This window comes from Trichosurus vulpecula, chromosome 7 (genome assembly GCF_011100635.1).
Source record: "Trichosurus vulpecula isolate mTriVul1 chromosome 7, mTriVul1.pri, whole genome shotgun sequence".
Lineage (NCBI taxonomy): Eukaryota > Metazoa > Chordata > Mammalia > Diprotodontia > Phalangeridae > Trichosurus > Trichosurus vulpecula.
Genome location: NC_050579.1, coordinates 51,916,601 through 51,939,267, shown reverse-complemented (window position 1 = coordinate 51,939,267; position 22,667 = coordinate 51,916,601). Strand labels below are relative to the sequence as shown.

The 22,667-nt window shown below is 42.5% G+C and overlaps 1 protein-coding gene across 1 annotated transcript in view; it reads right to left on the bottom strand.

Annotated features, from left to right (window-relative positions):
- Nucleotides 1-318: 318 nt before the first annotated feature.
- Nucleotides 319-22,667, bottom strand: part of VTCN1 (V-set domain containing T cell activation inhibitor 1) — a 94,925-nt gene continuing 72,576 nt past the window's right edge. The window contains 4 exon segments of the mRNA XM_036768181.1: nucleotides 319-443; nucleotides 1,972-2,250; nucleotides 3,997-4,344; nucleotides 18,485-18,549. Of these exon segments, the coding sequence (XP_036624076.1) occupies nucleotides 319-443; nucleotides 1,972-2,250; nucleotides 3,997-4,344; nucleotides 18,485-18,549 (817 nt within the window).

The window sequence follows — 22,667 nt, the reverse complement described above, 5'->3', positions numbered from 1 at the left end:
AAGAAAAAAAAAAGTTCAGAAAAACTAACCAACATGGCTGACAGTATAGGCACCATTCTTCCATCATAGTCCTCCCACTTCTGCAAAAGAGGGTGGTGCATTTGAAGCATAGGGTCTTAGAAGGGAATGTTCTTATCCCATAGAGTATATGAATAAATAGAGCCCTGATTCATGAACTTGCTTAATTGTTCTCTGAGACCAACAATTGTGAGCAGAGTTTCTAGAGAGTACATTCAGAACTGGTCTCCCATGCCATTCACCTGGTCATCTTACCTGTTCTGTCAATGACTATGTATGTTTCTGTATATCCCAGAGAACCTATGAGATCATCAGGTGAGGGATGAGGGGCAGAAGTACCCACACAAGGGCACAGAGAGATGAGCCTAGCAGGGCAGCTTCTGAGTTCAGCAGCTGTAGGTGGCCCCTTTTTTTAATCTCAGAGTCTGCAGAGGGAGGAAAAAACCATACCATTGAGGGCAAGCTGGATGCTTTTTTCTTCACATGGCTCATTAGCAAACAGCAAACATTGAAACAATAGAAGTTGTTTTTAAGAAGAGCCATTTTTCAGACCACTATTTAGCTTATAGTTGGCTTAAGAGCAGAGCTTTCTTCAAAGGAAGTTCCATTCTTGGACCCATTCCCATGATCATTCAATCAAATGAGAACCTTTGCCAATAGAATAATATTACACATTGCCTAATAATAGAATAGACTTCCATAGTTCATTTTCTCAATAAACATATTCTTGGCAATCCCCGTGTGCACACAGCTCTTTTCTTGCGTAGTGTTTAGCTCTTTACAGATATTATATCATTAACCCTTACAACACTCTTACAAAATGCTTAGGTAGGAAGTGCCATCCTTATTTTATGGTTGAGAAAGTCAACGATTGAAGAAATAGATTGGCTTGCCAGAGGTCACCTAAGTTAGGAATAGCAAGAAACAGACCTACTGCCTCATTCATTCAGTAAATATTTATTAATGCCTACTATATGCATAGCAAGGAAATGGTCTGTGCAAATTAATAATGACTTCTGTGCTGTTCTGTTCCAAACGCTTTCTTTGGGTCCTTGGGCCATTGGTCTGATTCCCCTATTGTAACTGATCTCCTGTGGGCAGCCAAAGGACCAAGTCTCTGAATGAAGTGGAAGTCCAGTATCCATGGCTTATGCAGTTCTTCTTGCCCTTTCTATGCCAATGGACACTCCTTGTGATTGACATATGGAGAAAAGTCATTCAATTGGGTCCTGGACCCAAACTCAATTCACCAACTCCTTTTTTAAGGGCTTCAAATCAAAGGCACCTAAAAACAATGTTGGTTGATTATGATATGATAGGCTGAGTGAATAACAGTTGAATTTTCAGAGTTAAATTTTCCTGGCTACTTTTTATGTTAGAGACCAATTTGATTCCACCACAGCCCTGACATTAAACCCAGGGTATCCTAGTCATTCTGCAGAAGCATCTTGAAAGATTAGGCCAACCATAAACTGTATTCTGAAAGAACCCAGGGAGAGCAGGGTGCTTCTGGTGACTGTTTAGGTCTGCATCTGTCCAACCTGGGAGGTCATACTACTGAGCTCACTCAAACGTGGCTATAAACTACTGGATCTATTCATGATCTTTCAAATGCTAGAGGACAGGCTAGACCTAAGAGAAAATTGCACTCCCACATTATAGTCTAAACCCATCAGCCCCAAGGCAGACTGTGAAATCAGCCTTTGTGAGCAGCTGCTTCAGGTGAATGGCTGTTTCTGTGATTCTCTTGGTGTTGGCCTCACTTTGAATTGTTAGAAAACTGTCTTTGATAGCAAGTAGTGGCATAGATTGCAGAAGGTCATCCTTTAACACTGAGGTGATCCGTAAATAGCTATTGAACTCAACCAAATTGAATTTCAATCTACCATCAATTCTCTAAACCAGCCAGAGTTCCTTCAATTCCATGCAAAGAGCAGATATAGAGGGACCCACCTGTCACTTTGATATCCCCTGTGGCTTTGGCAATGTCATTCTCAATCATGCAAGAGTATGTGTTGTTGACAGTGACATTGTAGAGCACAGACACTACCTTCATGGTCACATTCTCAGAATTCAGCTCAAAGCTGGTGTTGGAAACTTCAGAAAAGTTGGCTCCCTGATCAACCTGAGAGGCCCAGGCCACAGTGGGTTGTGGGAACCATCGAGGAGCCTCACAACGCAGACTTTCTGAACTGGCGTTATAGTCCACATTCACATCTGGGATGCTGAAGGCTGAAATGTAATCCACAAGGAGGGCACAGGTCAGTACTAAAGGTGCAAGTCAGTGGGTTTCAGGGTAAAATTTTAAAAGTAAAAACATTATCTTGCATCCATGTGGAATTTATTTAGGGGAGTGCCATGCTTTAAGAAAATCTCTTTGTATCGGGTGAAGAGGACGATTGGAAAAATGAGAGATTTGAGGGAGGGAGAACTCTTAGCGGGGTATTGAAGGAGTCTTGAGTAGGCTATCAGCCAAAGAAACTCTGGCCCTTTCACTTACACCTAGCCCTGGGCATGAGGCTACCCCAGGGTCCTGGATGCAGGTCTGGTTGCTCTTGGAAGCCTCCTAGAACTGGAGTACAATTTAGTTATGTTAAAAAAATTATTGTGTCTGCTATGTGCAAGGTACTTTGCTAGAAGTTGGAGATAGATGTGAATATAGATATGACCCAGACTCTATTCTCAAGAAACAGTTCCATGGGGATGGGCAAGTATACAACTGCCTTGTAAGAAAAGAAAGTGAAAATGCTCGGAGGAAATTGAAGAGAGAGAAACAGAGAGACAGACAGACAGAGAGACAGAGATTACTTTCACCTGAAGGGGTCAAAGAAAACTTTATGGAGAAGATGACATCTGAGTTGGACCTTGAAGGACAGGTAGAATTGTCATGCAGAGAGTCAACTTCAAGCAGAGATGATGATATGAACCAGGGTACATAGGTAGAAGATGGCAGGATGAAGAAAGAGTATGGAGAGTAGTCCAGTTTGGCTGCGGCAGAGAATACATGAAGAGGAGGACTATGAACTAAGACTACATGAGTAGGTTGAAACCAGATTGAAAAGCCTGGAATCCTGGGATTAGGAGTTTATACTTTATTTGGTAGGCAATGAGGAAACAGAAGGTTTTTGGTCGATAGTCATAGCAGTGCATTAGTAATATTACTGAAGGGACATGGAGGAAGGATTGAAGTGATCGACTAAAGACAGTTACACTGGTCTAGGATAGAAGAGAGGAAGGTATGGATGAGGGTGATGTCATTGGGAGTGCCCAGGGAAGGATAGCTGTGGGCAGAGCCGTGGAGGCATGTGGCCCACGACCACACGGGAAGGCCTCTGGGGTTTGCAGTGCATTCTCCACATCATAACACTTCAGATAACAGGCGTTTCAAGTATTCTTAGCCCTATTTTTAAGATGAGGAAGGTGAGATTTAGAAAAGTGAAGGGATTTGCCCATGGTCAGACAACTCATAATTGTCAGAACCAGTACTAGAACCCAAGCCTTCTGTTTCCCAGAGTGCACTTCACCATGGATGCTAGCTTTGGGCCCCTATCTTCCATTTACTCCAACATAATAGACTTGAATAGGCTCAGGACAGGGACTGGCCTGTCATGTGGTTGGTGTAGAGAACTCCCAGGTGAAGAAACTTCTCTACCAGTGCAGGGAGGCACCTTCTCTGCTACTCAAGGGTTTTAGAGAATTGCCTAAAGCCCTGGGAGGTTGTGACAGCCATTATGGGTCAGAGGTGGGGCACGGACTCAGGTCTTTCTCCTGGTTTCAAGGCTGGCTGGCTGCCCACTACACCACACTGCCTCTCTTATAGACTGATATAGCAGCATGTAGATGCTTAACAAATGCTTGTTGAATTGGATTTTAAAGACACGTAATATGATTCTTTTCTGTTTTTAATAAGCAATCCCTGTTATGTCCCAACATGAGTTCGGAGGGTACTTCCTTTTCCTTTCTCTAGATGTGACTCACCTCCAGTTTTGTATTCCAGTTTGGCGTTTCCCTTGCCCTTTGAAGTAATGATGTAGCATTTATAGGTGCCAGCGTCTGTTAACTGAACGTTTTTCAGCTTTAAAGAAGCATTGCCAACTATCACTTGATCTGCAAACACTGCTGTGCGGCCCTTAAACGTGTCATCTTGGTCGGACAGGTCATCCTTGCCCTCTTTGAACTCATGGACCAAGCCCATGACACCTTCCTTTAGCCACTGTATCACGATGTCACTGAGCTTGATGTCAGGTTCAAAAGTGCAGCTCAGGATCCCATCTTCACCAATGTTCCCAGCTGAGGTCAGAGTAGTGACGGTGATGGAGTGTCTCCCTGAAAATCAACAAGAGTTTAGGGCTGGAGGGAGTGTCTTACATGCACCAACAGTGTACACCTTCTAAGGGGAGTCCAAGAAGGGTTATCAGAAATGTAACTGACCCCCAGGAAGGGACTGACTGAGACAATGAAGGGCTGTGGACCTAAAGAGACAGAATGGGAAGAAAATACATCTGAAGCTATTCATCTCAATTCCAAATGTAGGCTCTGTGCATTCAATAGCCCAAGGCAAAGGTGTCAAATTCAGGCAGCTTGACACAAGCAGCCCCCTGGCAAAACTCCCAAGTTCCCAGACCCAGAGTAAAATATAACTGGGAAATGTTTGACAAAATAAATTAAAATATAGCACATTATAGATAATGTTAATTTGTAGTTTTCCAAGTCAGTATGCTGCCAGCAGGAGCTGTTTCTATTTGAGCTTGATGCCACTGGCCCGAGGGACTTGGGAAGCAATTTTATAGTTAACCAGAAGTGACACAAAAATGAAACCATGTGAAAGATAAGCATCAGCAATAGTTATTCCAAAGTAGTGTAAATGGCCAAGAGACCTCTGGCATCTAGATGGAATGACATGACACTGTTACAAAAGACATTATGGACAAAGTTATTCTTTCCTTTTCAGTCACATTCTCCAATGCCCTTTAGAGATGGTGCCATAGTCGACATTCAGGTTCTGCTTGACTTAGATAAGAAAGGAAGCACCAGGAGATTGTCGATAGCAATAATAGCAGCAGCTTATGTTTCTGTAGTACTTGGCTGTTTGTCCTTAATGTCCCTTTGTAACAATGTTGTGTCATCCTGAGTAGGTCCCAGAGGTCTCTTGCCATTCATCCCACTCTGAAAAAAACCATTGTTGATATTTATCTTTCATATGGTTTACTTTTTTTTTTAGTCTGGTTAACCATAAAACTGCTTCCTGCGTTCCCTAGGCCAGTGGTGTCAAGCTCAAACAGCGCAACCCCCTTACAAGGTAGGTGGTGTAGGAATTTTTATCTCCATTTTGTTGTTGAACCACCTGATGTTCCCCACAGCCCCAGGATCATATATTTAGAGCCAGAAGGAATTTTAGAGGCCATTGAGTTGGACCACCCTCATTTTATGGGTATGGAGAGCTTAAATGACTTATAGAAACTGAGGGATAGCTAGCTTAAGTGACCTCTCCATCAGAGGTAAGACTTGAACCTGGGTCTTCCTGACTCCTGCTCTGATCCTTTGTCCACTATTCCAAGCTACTAAGTCAGGGGGTCTTCCCACTTGAAGTGCTTTGGTATTTTTACTGTACCACAAATTTGAAAAGGAGAACCTGTGACTATATCTTGGTCATAGTAAGCATTCAATAAATGATGGATTCATCAGTCAATCTTATCGCTCAGGTACATGGATGATAAAGACATTGACGATACAAGTCAAGGATCATCCTGAAGAACAGTATGAAATTCATAGGGTCATACATTTAGAATTGGAAAAGACCACCTTAGAGGCCATGTCATCCAATCCTTTTATTTTACAGATGAAGAAACAGACTTGGAAAGGGTGAGTGACTTGCCCATGGTCACTCAGGGAGGTCAGGGTCTGAGGGGGCTTGAAGTTGTGTCTTCCTAACTTCCTCATTCACGTTCAACACTTTCTCCACTATTCCTCCCCGCCTCTGCCAGTTCCGTGTGAGGGATTCCAGATGGGAAAGCAGTTTGCAATAGACGGCGATAATGGCAATTCATGGATGTTTGTTGTTAGGGCTACCAAGGACAGAAAGTGAAAATGGATGAGGGAGGAGAGGTAATGTCGTGTAATGGATTTGGAGTCAAAGGACTTTTGAGACAAAGTAGCCCCTGCTACTTACTACCTACTTCTCTCTGGGTGGGTCACTTCTCTAGACTTAATTTTCCTTGTGTTAAAAATAGAGTTAGTACAAGATGATTTCTTTAATCTCTTTCAGCTCCAAATGTCATTGTGACTCCTCCCACCCCCACTTCCAAGGTCAAGTGAGAGAAGAGGAACACTGATATTAGGGACCCATGAGAATTCTTGGGATGGTTTAGATTTGGGGAGTGTTCCAGGGTAGGGGCAATGGGAGTGGAAAGGAAGGAACGGATACAAAAGAGGTTACGAAGGTGGAGTGAACGGAAATTGGCAGTTGAGCAGATGTATAGGGTGAGAGGGAAGGAAGAGCCAAAATAATTACAAGGTTTCAAGCCTGGATGACTGGGAGGTGACGATTCTGTCATCAGAAATGAGAAAATTTGGAGGAAAGATAGTTTTAGGTGGAAAGATGAGTTTAGCTTGGACCTTCAGAGTTTGAAGTTCCAGAAGTATATCAAGGTGGAAGAGAATACTAGGGAGTTGGAAACTTCAGAGCTTAGGCGCGAGGTCAGGGGTGATGATTGCAGTCATAGGAATATGTGAGAATATCCACAGTCTTAAGCAACACCCATATTTAGGAGGTGAAAAGAGGACTGAACCAATAAAGGTAGGAAAGCTAAGAGAAAGGAAAGTGATTCAAACCCAGAGAGGAGAAAGTATTCGAGAGGAGGAGGTAGTCAGTGGTATCGATTACTACAGAGAGGTAAAGGACGATGAGGGCCGACCACCTGATTTGGCAAGTAACAGCTCATTGGTGAATGAATGACCTGTTAAGGGAATACCTTTAAGAGAACACCTTCAGTAGCGTTCTAGGTTCAAAGAAAGCAAATCAAAAGGGCTGAGAAGTCAATGGATGGTGGGAAAGTGAAGGCATCAAGAGGAGACAACTTTTTCTAAAAGTATAGAAGTGAAAAACAGATGAGATATATGATGATACCTTAAAGGATGGCAGATTTTCAGGAAGGCTGCATGTGTGTGTGTGTGTGTGTGTGTGTGTGTGTGTGTGTGTGTGTTTAAAGGATAAGGCAGATCTGTCAATGAAAGACCCAATAGATAGAGAGAATGTTGTTGTTAAGCCTTCATTTTTTTTTTGGAAGGGGAAAGCAGGGCAATTGGGGTTAAGTGACTTGCCCCAGGTCACACAGCTAGTAAGTGTGTCAAGTGTCTGAGGCTGGATTTGAACTCAGGTCCTCTTGATTCCAGGGCCAGTGCTCCACTCACTGCACCACCTAGCTGCCCCTAAGCCTTCATTTTTGAAGAAAATCAATGATATAACAATGGGATGGGTGATGTCTTAACTTGTGAGTAAATTGGATTTAAGTGAGGCAGAGTTGCACAAAGTCATCCATCAACCTCACTCTCTCTTCCAAAATCACTGAAGTCCAGTGGCAAGACAAAAGTCAGGACAACTAGTGATGGCCTGGGTTGCAGTGGATGACCTTGGTGCCTTCAATGTCTAACCAAGCTCTGAGCCTTCCATAGCACCTGCTTCAGTGCCTTCATAGTGACTGAAACAAATTGTTCTCACCTGCCTGTTCCTCCAGGGGAGGTCTTCACATGCTTGAGGTAGACATCCCCCAACTCACCAGCAGATTTGAGGCCTTTCTGTTACTGTCAACCTGGTTTAGCCGATCCGCCAAGAAGGTTTTACTGGGGTGGGACCTCTGTGCATGCTACAGCATCTTGGATCCACAAGTAAGAGCAGTGTGTGATGAGATGGAGATGTTGAAGGCTCGACTCAAAAGTCTGGCCTTCATTCATTAGACATTGGGGGAAGGGGGGCAGGGCACAAAAGTGACAGGATCAGAGCTATCTATGCATTGTGAAGATTTTGTTGTGAAGGGAAAGACTGCCACTGAATGTCCGTGTGCAATCTTGCCTGAATTAATGAACTTCTTGGTGACTTGGTTTCCTCATCTGTAAAATGAGGGTATGAAGCTGGATGACCTTGAGGATCTTGTTCAGTCCTAAAACTGTGATCGTTCTAAGCAGAGTTATGTTTATGGTAGTGAGTGGTCATTTGCATAGAGGCAAGATTTGTCAAGGAAGATTACAGCTTCTGGCCACATTCTCTAAAGCAAGAACAACTGGGAGGTGTTCACAGGGGATATCTGCATAAACAATAGCTACTTCTACAGCTATGAAAACTGAAGGAAAGTCACTGAGTTCAATTCAAATAAAAAACATTTCTTATGTAGTTCTGGGCAGGCTACCATGGTTATGAATGCTGGACACACACAAATGAACAATGGAACAGTCCAAATTCCTGCAGGTTGGAGTTTAATGGAAGGGGTAAGAAATGCCAATAACTAGGTAGGTAAAGGATCCAAGAGCTGGCAGGAACCTTCAGAGTCATCCAGGCTCTCATTTTACAGAAGAATAAACCAAGCCCACAAGAGGTGACCCAGAAAGTATCAGTGATGTAGCCAGAATTTGAACCCAGGTCCTCTGATTCTGAATCCAATGCTCTGTCCACTATACCTTGGGTCTTATGTCCTCCTTTGCTTTTGGAAACTTTTTTTTTTAACTCAAATGATATAATATTTGGAAAGTGCTTAGCGCGGTACCTGGCATATGTAGGTGCTATAGAAATGTTTACTTCCTTCTCCTCTTCCCTTTTTAGGAGTAAAAAATCATTTGTAAAGTCCAAGAAATAAGCAAAGCCAAACAACTGAGGCCTTTATTTGAAGGACTATCTCATCAGACAAGAAGACTCCTGTGGCTTTGGCTACACTATAAGGTTGCACTATTATGGTGCAAACCACAGAGTTCTCCAAAGGCAGAGGGTAGGGATGATAATGTATAAAACCAAGGAGAATTCTCTTAAAAGAAATGAGAATGTGCATTATTTGAAAATAGAAATTTCTGAAAAATACTGTGTTATCACATCCATTTCCAAAAAAAGTCTTATTTACCTTTTAGAAATCAAGACAAATTTAGCTTCATTTGAGCTTTGTATTACGAAAAATTTGCCAAAGCCAGTATTCTGGGTGTTCTAAGTCAGATCACAGTAAATCTTGAAGACTGTAAAAATTCTTTGGTTAGTGCAAAGTCTTGATCTTAGGAAAGTGTGATTTTTTTTTTTGGAGGTGGAAAGGCAAGGCAATTGGGGTTAAGTGACTTGCCCAAGGTCACACAGTTAAAAGTGTGATTTTAGGTGACAAAAACTATTTATATTTGGCTGTGATCAGCCCTTGCTTGCTAACGTGCTTGAAGGTTTTACTTAAAGAGTTCTTGGACTTCTGGTAGCTAAATCCAGCACACCTACCTCTTAATTCTCCTGCTCTTTAGATTTTAGATCAATACTTAGAGTCACTCTGGGAAAACTGGAGGGCAGTTTGACAGAAACTAGATATAGGCCAACATCTCACACTATATCAAGAAAAGGTCAAGATGGGTACGTGATTTAGACATAAAAGGTGATATCTAAGCAAATTAGGGGAGCATGGAAAATTTTACCTGTCAGATCTGTGGATAAGGGAAGAGCTTAAGATGAAACCAGAGAAGGAAAAGATCATGGGAAGTAAATTGGATAAGTTTGATTACATGAAATTAAAAAGGTTTTGCACAAACAAAGCCAGTGTAGCCAAAATTAGAAGGAAAATAGAAAACTGGGGGAAAATTTTTATGGCAAATTTCTCTGATAAAGGCCTCATTTCTCAAATATGTAGGGAACTCAGCCAAATTTGTAAAAATAAGCTCCATTCGCCAATTGACAAATGGTCATAGGATATGAACAAGCAGTTTTCAGAAGAAGAAATCAAAGCTATCAATAGTCACACAAAAAATACTCTGTCACTATAGATTAGAGAAATGCAAATTAAAACAGTTCTGAGGCATTACCTCATACCTATCAGATTGGCTAACATGACTGAAAAGGAAAATGACAAACGCTATGGAAAAACAGGTATACTAATGTACTGTTGGTGGCATTGTGAACTGGTCCAACCATTCTGGAGAACAATTTGGAACTATGCCCAAAGAGTCATAAAACTAGGCATGCCCTTTGACCCAGCCGTACCACTACTCTGAACTCTGAGGCCAAATACAAAGCAACTCGGAGTAAAAGTGTAGTCTTCATATGGTCCAGAAGTTGTCCATGTACTTCCATAGTATGCAAAAAAGGCAAAAGGACAGTCCGAAATAGAATCTGAGAAGGAAAAGGCCTACTTTCTCTCATCTCTCACCACCCGAATTAACTTGGACAATTTCTTCATCTGTGAAACGGGAATAATAAAGTTGTGGGTGATACCACACAGTGGGTGTGAAGATGCTGCAATACATCAGCGTGAAAATATCATCCCGGAAATACTCAACTAAAAGAGTGGATGTGGTACAAGGGACGGCCCCTGTCCTCCATTGGCACCTATACAATATTCAGAGACCTCGGGCAAGGCCCCCAGCACGTTAGAACCCCCGTGAAGAAGCCACAGGAAGGCATAAGCGAGAGTTGTGCATTCTGGAAAGTATGCGTGGGTTGTGATCTGCCTTGTTGAAGGGAATATCTAATCAATAGCATCATAGATCCATTCAAGCACAAACATAGTCATTAATATTATTATTAGCTTTCAGTAGCTTTTGATAAAACTGAGACTATAGCTGAATGAAAGTGTGTAGTTAAGCAGCTTACTGAATCCCAAGGTGTTTTTACTTTTGTTGTTAAAAAAAGAATATATTATTTACTTGTATACCAGGCTTTACAAAGATTTACAAAGATATCTTTTAAAGCAAATAGTTCTTGTGATGACCACCTGCTAGTACGGGCAGGTTTTCTTCACACATGACTGTGATTAGCACCTTCCTTTGAGTACGTTGGATTTTTTTCTGAGAGATATCCTTGGTAATTCTATGTATAAAGAATTGTCATTTCTAAGTCTAGCCTTAGACTAGCACCAATGTACTTGTAAAGGTCTAGAGTCGGATTCTTTAAAATCTAATTGCTCTCATATTAGTGTTGTCAAAGGAAGATGTCTCAGGATCACCCACTATTCATCAAGTTAGATAAGAAAGCTGGCTAAAATTCAGAGAGAAGACAAGGTTTTAAAGATATTAGTTCACAGATTTGGAGCTCAACAGTCCCTAAAGGGCTCCTTATCCTTTCCCTCCACTCCCCTCTCATGTCACAGAGCCTGTGGCACAGATGACTTTTCAAGGTCATGTAGGCAAATGACAGAGATGAGTCTTGAACCCAGGTTCTCTGACTATAAATTTCGTGCTTTTTCCAATGTACCATAGGTTTCCTTAAAGCACTGTCAAGATCAAGAGAGAGAGGGAAGCAAAATGCAGGAGAGAGAGCAGTGGGCTAGGAAGTCACAGAACGAGACTCTACTTCTAACCAGTGGTGTGACACCGGTCAGATAAATGCGCTTCTCTGGACCTCCACTTCCTCATCTGTAAATGAATGGGCCGGACTAGATAATTTCTAGTGTTGCTTCCAGTTCTGACATTATTCTGTTCATTCTGTCCTGTCCTGTCCTATTTATATAATGGAAGAAAGTCAGAGACCCCTAAAGACTCAGACTAAGATGAAAACAATAGAAAAAGCCCGAGAGAAAAGAAGCAGTTCAAACAAGGCTAGTATTCAAAATGGGGAAAAAAAATCAAAGCATGTCAAGCTGGAATGGGAAAGGATTGAGACCATCTCACCCCACCCCCAACAATGACAGTTTTGATTCCAGAATATATTTTAAGAACTGGTATTGGTCTCTACTAAAGAGTGAGCAGAAGCAGTGGTGGTCCAAAGGGCAAGGAAGGCTCTCTGGAAGGGGAGGGCCCGTGAGGGCAATATTCTGGAAGTGGATTATGACCTAAAAAGATCCTGGCAAGGTTACATAGGTAGGAGGATAAACAGTGGGTGGACTGTCTGACATAGACCAGACTCCATAGGATCACAAATGACCAGCCACAGGGCTAAAAACTGGGTGGGGTAGGACACTGTACTAAGTCATATGGATGCACAGATTTTAAAAATGGCCTGGCTGTGACTTGAAGGAGCTTACAATCTAATCGGGGTGGGAAGAATAGGACACATACACAAGTAAGTATAATACAAGCTTGTGATGGGGACAAAGGAGCGATCCAGACAAAGTATTTTAGGAAAATGTGTGGAGGGAAAGGATGCTTCCAGCTGGGGTAGGGGCTGGTTTGAATGAGTCACGGCCTGGATCTTTGAAGAGAAATGGGCATGGAAAGCACGAGATTATTAATTCTGATACCTGTGTGACTGAGACAAAGTTATTTAATCTGTCTGGGCCTTGGTTCCTCATCTATGAAACGAGAGCATTAGATCAGTTGACCTCTGAGGTCCCTTCAGCTCTCAGTCTGTGATCCTATGAGGATCTCTGATCTCTAAATTGAATGAAAAAGACTTTTCTTTCGGTATCTACAAAATCCCTCTAAAGTCATTCTCACAACCTCCCTTTTGATGAGGAACAAAGACATCTATTTTCACTACGGGAAAAATGAGGGCACAGAGAGACCACATGGCCCAATGAGCAGAGCATAGGAGTAGTGAGCAGAACCTGCTCTGTGTGACCTTGGTCGAGGCGTTCAATTTCTCTGGCGCTCACTTTCTTCATTAGTCAAACAGCAATAATATCTCATGTGCTCCTAAACCCAGAGGGCCATTGTCCTGATCAAGTAAAATAAGAAATACAAAAGTACTTTACATATGTTACAAGCATTAGGTGACCATGGGGCACTATTCCATCCTGAATGGGGGTCATAGCCAGCAGGAGCTCAGATGTCCTGCCTTTGTGTTTAGGAGCCTAGACTAGTAGAAGAGACCTTTGGAGGTGGAAGGGGTCTTCTATATCATTTCATCTGTTCTCCTTCTTTTATTGTTGAAGAACCTAAGGGCCACAGAAACTAAATGATTTGTCCCCAGCCACACAAAGTATTAGCAGGGCTAGGATTTGAATCCAAGTTTCCCAACTCCCAGTATGTTTTCTAGTAAATCACATAGTAAATCACAGTTAGGGATTAATAAATACACAATGAAGTCGGTTTACAAAAAGTGAAAGCTAAGATAAAACTATTTCAAGGTCAACAAATCATGCATTGATGAATGAATTTTCACCTAATGCAAACTGGAAAAGCTGAGAACACCACGTAAATTACTGCCCCCAATTACCTCTGGGTAGCTAGCTTGTCCTTCTCTACCCATTTCAATGATCATCGTCATCTCCTTTAGAAGTGTGAAGCAAAGAAGGAGAAGTTGAAATTCAATTCACAACTTGAAGCTACAGTGAACCTCAGAGTTTTTAAAAGGGGGAACCCAAGAAGTCATCAAGTCTGATTCTTTCTCTGAACAAAAGGCCCTCCTGGCATGAGATTTTTGCATCATTCTTCAGATGCATGAAAAACCCTTCTGAATTATTTGGGCACATTTCTGTACTGCTGAGAACAGCAAGAAAAATTCTTGCTGATATTTGATGTTTCCATAATATAGTCCTTGCATTGTTTTCTGCTGAGCTGTACACTTTGCAAACTAATTTACACAAGTATTAGTAACAATTATGAACAATTGGAGCTTCTCTGACAACTTAGCAGAGAGTGAACGCACTGAATCCAGAGATGCACTTGAGTTTGGTGGTCATTCATGGCACTGAATTAAAGCCATTCCCAAACCAGAAAGATCTGCCTTGGGGCATCTCACCTCCCCTAGCTCTGTAAAGCAGAGACTGAATGATGACTGGCCAGAGATGTTGAATAATCGAGAACTGACATTCCCTGTAAGAAATCATGAGGAAAATGGTAGCAAGTAGAAAGGGCAGTGGTCTTGGAATGGAAGGGGCTGGGTTCAAACCTCAACTCTGTCTCTTGTTAGCGATGTCATAGTGTGTGACTTATTTTACTTCCTGGAGTCCTGGTTTCTTCATCTCTAAAACAGGAATAAAAATACTTTCATGACCTACCTCACAGGGTTGTTTGCAAGGCTCAGAATGGATGGTGTTTTTATAAAGCACTCTGTAATGTTATGAAAATGTAAGCTATTATCATCATTATAATGATTAAATCTAGGCCAATTTCTGGTCTGGTCCCAGTTCTGCCAAAGGTGACAATGGGAGTAGGAGATAGTTGGAGAAGATAGAGCCACCAAACCCAGAGACACTGACGGAGCTAGTTGATGAAAGAGAAGGAAGTGCCTGTCCCCATCAATTCTTATTATAATAATGGAACAAATATTACTAAGAGAAAACATCTGTCAATTTGAGGGTAATGTAGCTATGCATAGCAGGAGTTTATAAAGAACCAGCCATGCTGGACGAAAGCAGATTGCTTTTTGGATAAAAATAGGCAATTAGTAGAGCTTATGAAAGGAGCGAGATGGTAATGATGTATCTCAATTTCAGTAATAGTGCTATTCACCAAATTAATTTAAATGGGTTGGCCTTGAGCCCACAGGTAGGAAATGAAGTGAAACTTCTTAGAGCGGACATAATGATTGAAAACAGGCACCTGTGGTGAGCCACGGGGATGTGCTGTGGGCTCGGGCCCCATTTACTGCTTTCATTAATACTGTGGCAGATGGAATGAACATCAATGTTAATTAAGTCTCAAACTAAGAGGAGTAGCAAAAACAAATATGAGCTTTGAGCTTGCAAGGGTGCCCAACACTGTGTTTGCACAGGGTAAGAGCTCCATACATATTTATTGGGATTCTTTGCTAAGTGTTGGGGATATTCCCTGCCCAACACCCTTGTTCAGCCCTACCCCTTCCCAGACTGTTACAATGGCCTCTTTGGCCTCCTTGCCTCCAGTCTCTTCCCCTATCTTATCAGAGAGGCTGTGGCACAATAATTAGAGTCCTGGGTTCAAATACTACCTCTGATTCTTTGTAGCGGGGAGGCCATAGGCAAGTCACAGTGTCTCTGACCTTCAGTTTCTTCATCTGGAAAATGAGACACTGAGTAAGATGGCCTCTAAGGTGCCTTCTAGCTCTAAATCAATGGATGTATGATCTAGTGTCTGTATGGCTGCCGAGTTAACTCTACCAAAGCACAGGCCTGACCATCTCACTCCCCTCCACAAGAAACTTTCAGGCCTCCCTACTGCTTCTAGGATACATTACCAACTCCTTCATTTGGCATTTAGAGCCCATCACAATCTGGCTCCAGTCTATCTTCTTCACATTTCTCATTGCTCGACCTTGGATTCCAGCCAGTTGGGCTTACTGGAACTTCCCCAGTCCAGGATCTCCCCTCTCTGGGCCTTAGGACAGGCTTTCTCCTGGGCCTACAGCGTTGTCCCTTTCTGTCTCTGTTCCTTGGATTTCTAGTATCCATAAAGCCTCAGCCAAAGAGGCACCTCCCGCACGATGCCTGTCCTGATCCCTCCTAGTTAGTGCCCTCCCAGCCTCTGAAGGTACTTGGTATTTACTTTTCATATACTTATCTCGGTACACTTGTTTCCTCTCAGTAAAACATCAGCTCATGGAGGGCAGGGACTGCTTTCTTTTTGTCTTTCATGCCTAGCACTGAACAAAATGCCCGACATGTTGTAGAAACTTAAGAAATACTTGTTCAAGAGAACAAATATGGGAATAAACTACTAAAATGGAGTTGAATTTGAAAAAAAAAATTGTGGACATCAGAGTGCCTCAACCAATTTAGACGCCACATTAAGTAGCTGAGAGCTCCACTGACTTCATATAATATTCAAGTAAGGAGAGGAATCCCCCCAGCCCAGCAGGTGGGTAGATCCTTGGTGGGGAGGATTTCTGGAAAGACCTGGTCAAAAAAGACACAGATAGGATGAGAACGGCTGGATGGGTTGTGCTCTTCAGTGATTAGGAACCACCTGCCCACACCTATGAAATCATGATTTCTTTAGAATGTTGAAGGCCACTGTGTGGTGCAGTGGACAGAATCCTGGACCTGGAGTCAGGAGTTCTGAACCTGGAGTTCACATCTAATCGAGTCACTATTACCAGCTGTGTGACTCTTACTCATCACTTAATCTCTGTCTGCCTCAGTTTCCTGATCTGTAAAATGAAGATAACAGCACCTCCCAAGGTGGTTGTGAGGATCAAATGAGAAAATGTTTGTAATGTGCTTTGCAAACCCTGAAGTGCTATATAAATGCTAGCCACTATTAACTAAAGTTATATTATTTATTGCAACAAAGGATACTCATATTCAAATCCTGAAAACCAGTAATGGTTCAAAAGGATATATAGTATAGGATATATATATATAGTTATGATATATGTTATATATAGGATATATGTACATATACATATCTATATGTATATGTCAAGAGGAAAGTTGATGTAGTTCAGCCTGATGCGGAATAACAACCACCTAAGAAGTCAGTCGCTGCAGTTTGGTGGCCTGAGGATCAAAAAGAAGGCTGGAAACTTCTTCAGAAGTCCCAGTAACTGAGCTCTTGAGAAAATGCTTCCCATATAATGTTTTGCCAATTTAGAGAAGAATATTTACAGTGTTATAGTGACCTCATTATTCATGGGCTCAGATGAGGGAAGGGAGGGGAGCTTAAGGCTTCCTGGCATTTGGGAAATTGCAGAGTGCTTTTGGTGCTCCCAAACACTTTGGCACTGAAAAAATCCATCTTTTTAACACCACAATTTTCTGGGTGATGTTCTATGGGTACAAATCATGGGATGTCATGATCACAAAAGGACTAAAACTGGAAACAGCTTGAAGGGCAATGGAGAAACAGATGGTGGGTATGAGCAGACTGTCCTACATTATCTGGGACTAACCACATAGAAAAAGTCGAGCAAAATATATTATTGAGAAAAGGAGATGGGCCAGCCATATAGGAAGAATAAAAGACAATAAAGGCCTGCCAAGTAGTAAATTAAGTCTTCTTAAGTTAGAAACAGAACTAAACATGTACATCCCATGAAGGATTTATGGGTAAAATTTGGATGAGAATTCAAGAAAAAAGGGACATTACATCAACAAAGGCTGCATTGTCTATCAATCAATCAACATTTATTAAGTACCTACTTTGTGTAAAGTACTATGCTTAGTGCTGGGGATACAAAAAGAGGCAAAAGACAATCCATGCCCTCAAGGACCCTACAATCTAGCCAGCCAGCCAGCTGATGGAACCGCCGTACTTAAGACCTGAAACAGGTGCTGTGGGAAAGGAGATAGAAGTCCTTGACTGAGTCATAGCCATTAGAACAAGTACATTGCCAGGATCACTGCCATCTAAGAAGAGGAAAATCATTCTCAAGTGTGGAAACTGCAAAGTGAAAGGGATGAAGGGACAGCTTTTGTCACAGGCTATGGGAGGAAATGAACAGCTCGGAGCCTGTCCTCTGCCGGAATCAGACCACAGCTGGAATGGTACATTCTGTTCTGGTTCAGACATCTTAGGAAGGGCACTGATGAACCACACCCCAAACCTAGGAGGGGAGCTGAAGGGGTAGGGGCCTGCAAACAATTTCGATATGACAGGCAGTTAAAGAGGTTGATGATTTTGAGCCTGGAGAAGAGAAAACCCAGAGAAGATAACAATAGCTCTCTTCAAATATCTGAAGGACTGCCATATGGAAAGAGGGATTTGATTTGTTGTCTTTGGCTTCAGAGGACAGACCCAGGAGCAACAGATGGACATTGAAGAGAGGCAAAATTAGGCTCCATAGAAGAAAACATTTCTGATAAGTAAGGCTTTTCAAGAGTGAAATGGGCTGCCCCAGGAGGCAATAGAGATCTTCAAGCAGAGACTATGACTAATTCTCATTAATACTGCAGAGGAGACACTGAGGTAGTAAACACTGGACTAGGCAACCCCTGGGGTCTCTCCCAAGACACCAAGACATGGGCTGTATTAAGCTGAAAAGGAAAAGCAGGGAATATTTGCCAATTTGCACAATTCAGGTTCTTTGACTATTAATGTTAGTTGAATGTGTGTCAGATGCTTCCGAGAAATAGCCTGTCCACCAGAAGGGAGAGGAGACTTTCTGTAACTCGAAACATAAGCTCCATTCAGAAAGCAGTCATCCACACTGCGGTGGCATCTGTTACCGGCATGCTACAGTGGCCACAGTGAGTTTTGCCTTTGTCTAAAATAAGGAAACAAAGACTAAGAACTGCTTAAGACATCAGTGGAAGCCTCATTGTTAAACATATAGCCTCCCCAGGTCACCCACTTGGTAAACTGGCTGCAAGCCCCAGGACCTTCACTCAGAGAGTGTGGTTGCTCCCGGAAGGGCCAGACCTGTCAGAAGGGGATCTTAGGGTAAAGTGGGAATAGGCTGTCAGTGAGGACTCTCCATCTCCCAATTTAACAGATTACATACCTGAAATGCCAAAGCCGATGATGAGTGCAATTGCTCCCGCCAGAATTATTATGATGCTAATAATGCTACGGAAAACAAAACAGAAAAATAAGGGATTATTTGATGGACTTCCATCATCCCAAATGATAACCGTCTTTGCAGCTTGGGTACATATCATACGTAGCTAGAAAATGACACTCACAGAAAGGAATAAAAGGTGGGTTTACCACAGGTTGGGGCTCAGATGTGGAAATGTGGCCTTCTCTTTCTCCAGAGAATTCCATGCCCCGGGTCAATAATGAGACCCCTGTGTCAGGACACCAGCAGCCACCCCACCATTCTGTTTGTCTATTTGGTTCGTGCAGAGTGAAGAGACCAGAGCCAAAGCTGGGGGTGGGGGTAGAACTGTTTGGGGGAGGTTTGCCCAGGCAGTGCTGCCTGCCTCAGTGCATACTTATCAAGCGTCCTTAGTCATATACCCTTGTTACCGGTGATTCAAACACTCCCCGCACCCACACCAAGTTGAACAACAAAAAAGGACTAGGAAGCAAAGAATGATAGGTAGAGAGAAGGAAGCACCTTAAAGGCCCTGAATAGTCTCATTGTCTACAGCTCCCCTTGGCTCAGGTGCCTGCCCACCCTGGATAAACAACAGACCTCAAAGACAGAGCCTACGTACATAGCTAGCTCCCTTGGGGGTCAGTGATCATCAGGAATGTGGGGAGTGCCTTCAGTGCAGTTTACTGATATGGAGGTAGCAGCTGGAGAAATAAAACCAACATCTGCTAATTTCCCAGAAGAGTCAAAACTAGCCCACTCACCCTCCTCCTCTCTGTCCCCAGAGCAACTTTAAAACCCATTAGTCTAAGTGTGTGTGAACTGCTGGTCCAAAGGACATGAGAAGCAGGAGGCTGGCCTCGCTTTGGATGCTCCTTGCTGGCCTGAAGCACACTAGTCCTTTGGCTTTGAATCAGAGACTGTTAGAACTGAAAGGAACCTTGCCCTACATAAGATCATAGGCTTTAGAGTCAGAAGAAATCTTGAGGGATGGGGATAGGGGGGAGTAGCTATGCTGACATGCTCAATTTACAGATCAGGAAACTGAGACCCAAGTAACCTGCCCAAGGTTACACAGCTACTTGGTGGCAAAACCAGGACTAGAACCCAGCTATTTGCTAGAAGTTTCTTAAATGTTATCACAAAGTCAGACCTTGAAGTAGAGGTCCTAGTCGTGCAATGATAGATCGGCTGAAAGTCCCAGAGAGTCTCAGCTGTTCTGGAGTCTCACAGAGAGGTGTCTCCCTCCAACACCACTTCCCTTTGGTGAACTTTATCTGTCTCCCTCGTCCCTCCGTGCGCCATTCCATTAAGAAGATAAACGACAACATGGGAGCTGCCTCCCGCATGACTCAGTTCAATTCAGCAAGTCCTCTTGGAGGTCCTACTTGGTTCAGGGCATCATGTCAAGCTTTGGAGATACAGAGACAAGAAGACTATTCCTGACCTCAACGAACTTAGATTCTACCAGGAGAATACAACATGTAGACAGACAAGTAAATACAAGATATATACAAAGTTCATAACAGGTTTGGCAGGGAGGGAAAAGGGAGGGGGATGGTAACATTGTCCTTTTCCTTTGAATCTTGCTCCTCTCCTACCTGTCTTCCCATGATGCCATAGTTGGATTGATTTATAAGGTTGCTTCCAAAGAACCTAAGCAAGGGGAAAGGGGGAAGACAAATGAATTGGAGTCAATTAAAAAAAAACAAAAACCACAAGTGACAATAGGGCATGTGTATTAGTGTTTTCATTTAGGAAAATTAGCTTAATCTGCTGATGCAATTTTGTTAAACTGGACTCCTTCTCCCAGAGGGAAGAGGGGGAAGTGATAAATTGATTTTGGAATCTGGCACTTAAAGTTTACAGACTGCATATAGGTCATTGGAGTCACGTTCTCAGTCTGCCAGCCAACGATTCTTGCTAGATTTGTGCAGTGAAGAAAATACTGAACTTTATAGATCAAGATAAATGTCTTTGTTTATAGGAAACTCAGGAATGCCCAGATTCTGCTTTTTTTTCCTATTTGTTTCCATTTTGGGTTGATTAGCTTGAATTCTTTTATAAGAATACTTGTATTAAGTTTGGATTTGGTGGGTTGCAAATTTAGAAGAAAATTGGGTTTTGATATGATTTTAATATGATCCATTTTATAATGTGGGAGGGGGAGGCAGGAACTGGGCATGAAGGAACAAAGGCAACAAATCAGCAGGATACAGGATGGCCTCAATCTTCTGAGTCTCCAGGATCTGCACCTCACTGGGTAGGAAAGTTGTATCCTCAAAAAGGAATGTGGCCTTGCAGACTCCTAGTTCCTGTTAGGAGAGAAATAAGACCAACACTGGGGAGGAGTGGTAGGGGAAGGAAGAGGCATATTTATGATTTCTCCCTTCTGGCTGATTTTCTAGCAGTTTGATATTCATTCTCTCAAGTTATTGTCAGTGAGGCCCAGCCAGGGCCATTTCACTTGAAAATCACTTTGAAGTACTGGCTTGAACAGTGGCAACTCTTATGAACAATAGACACTTGAGGGGAGTTTGTGATATGGATTATATTTTAACTATAATAGATGATAGGGCTAAGTTGAAAGATGAGAGGGCCGAATGTGTTTATAAACAGCATGGAAGGACCCAATAAGTAGAAAGAAAGAGGGAATGCTTTTTAGGATCAATGATACCAGTAGAGAATTGGTCTTTATAAGGAGAACCATCCTGTAATGATGGAATAATGATGTAGAAAGACTTTTGAAGAGGGAGAAAGACTAGGGACATCCACTGGTAGATTATGATGAGGTGTCTCTCAGGGAGGACTGAAAGGATAGCTCTGCAGTGATGGAGCGGGTGGTCATTTTAAACATTTATCGGGTTTGCATAGTGTGAAAAGTGCTGTGCTGAACCCCAGGGATGATACAGAGATAGAGGCATCTGTCATATAGAGGTGAGAACACTGGATTCTGAGCTGAAAGATCTGAACTGAAGTCTCTGCCTCTACTGCTTACTAACAGTACGACTGTGGGCAATATATCGTACCTCTCAGCTTTCGGATTCCTCTTCTCTGAAATTATGATGATACTGCCTCTCTCATAGGGTTGTTGTGAAGGCTCATTGTGATAGTATCTCACATATGTATGGTACTTTAAGGTTTACAAGGCATTCTACATACATTACTTCATTTTATCCTAACAACAGCCCTGTGAGGTAGGTGCTTTTATCACCTCCATTTTTGCAGATGGGTAAAGTGAGATTCCGAGAGGGTAAGTAGTTTGCCTTCGGAACACACAGCTAGTGAAATGCTAGAGGTAGAATTTTATTTCCTGACTAGGAGTTCAGTATTCTGAAGTTAAATGAGATAACACATGTAAAATGCTCTGTAAATGCTAAGACACTCTGTAGAAGCTAGCTATGATGATGGTGATGATGCGACAAGCTGATGTGTGTGTGGGGGGTTGCCTTTCAATATCTCATGATCAGCTATATTGTTTTTGTTTCAAGCTGCCTTCCTTCCTTTTTTCCCTCCCTCCTTTTATTCCTCCTTTCCTTCATCTCTTCCATCTCTCCCTCCCTCCCTTCTTCCTTCCTTTCTCTCTCTCTTTCCATTTCCCTGGTTGAAGAATTTTTTCAACAGTTGTCATAACCTCCAATTGCCTAGACTCATGGAACAAGTGGTCCTGAATCACAGGCTGGCAAAGACCTACAGCAAAGAGATGCTGCTTAAGTGAGGATGAAGTTCCATTGTGCCAGGTAGAACCACTCCTTCCCATATTGCAATGGCTATTTTGTTCCCCAAGGGAAGGGACCCTCCTGCTACCATATGATAAACTGTCTATAGCAGCCTCCTCCTATCATTTCAGACCTTGGGGGTATGACAGTATCATAGATCTGAAGTTGGAAGAGACCTCAGAATCATATGTGCTTGAATATTTCTACTAGCTAGGCATTGCTTGGCCTAGCCTCTACAATTGAAGTCCTTCAACAGAATTTTTTTTCCTCCATGGACTACCTCACTGGATTACCTCTGCTTAACCACCCATTTTCAACCTAGGCATTAGGAGATCGCACCCAAAGCTGGCCACTGCTTATGGATCATGAGGAAGTCTGCCCTCACAGACCATGGAATTATCATCCTGACTTTCAAGGAATCAGTGATG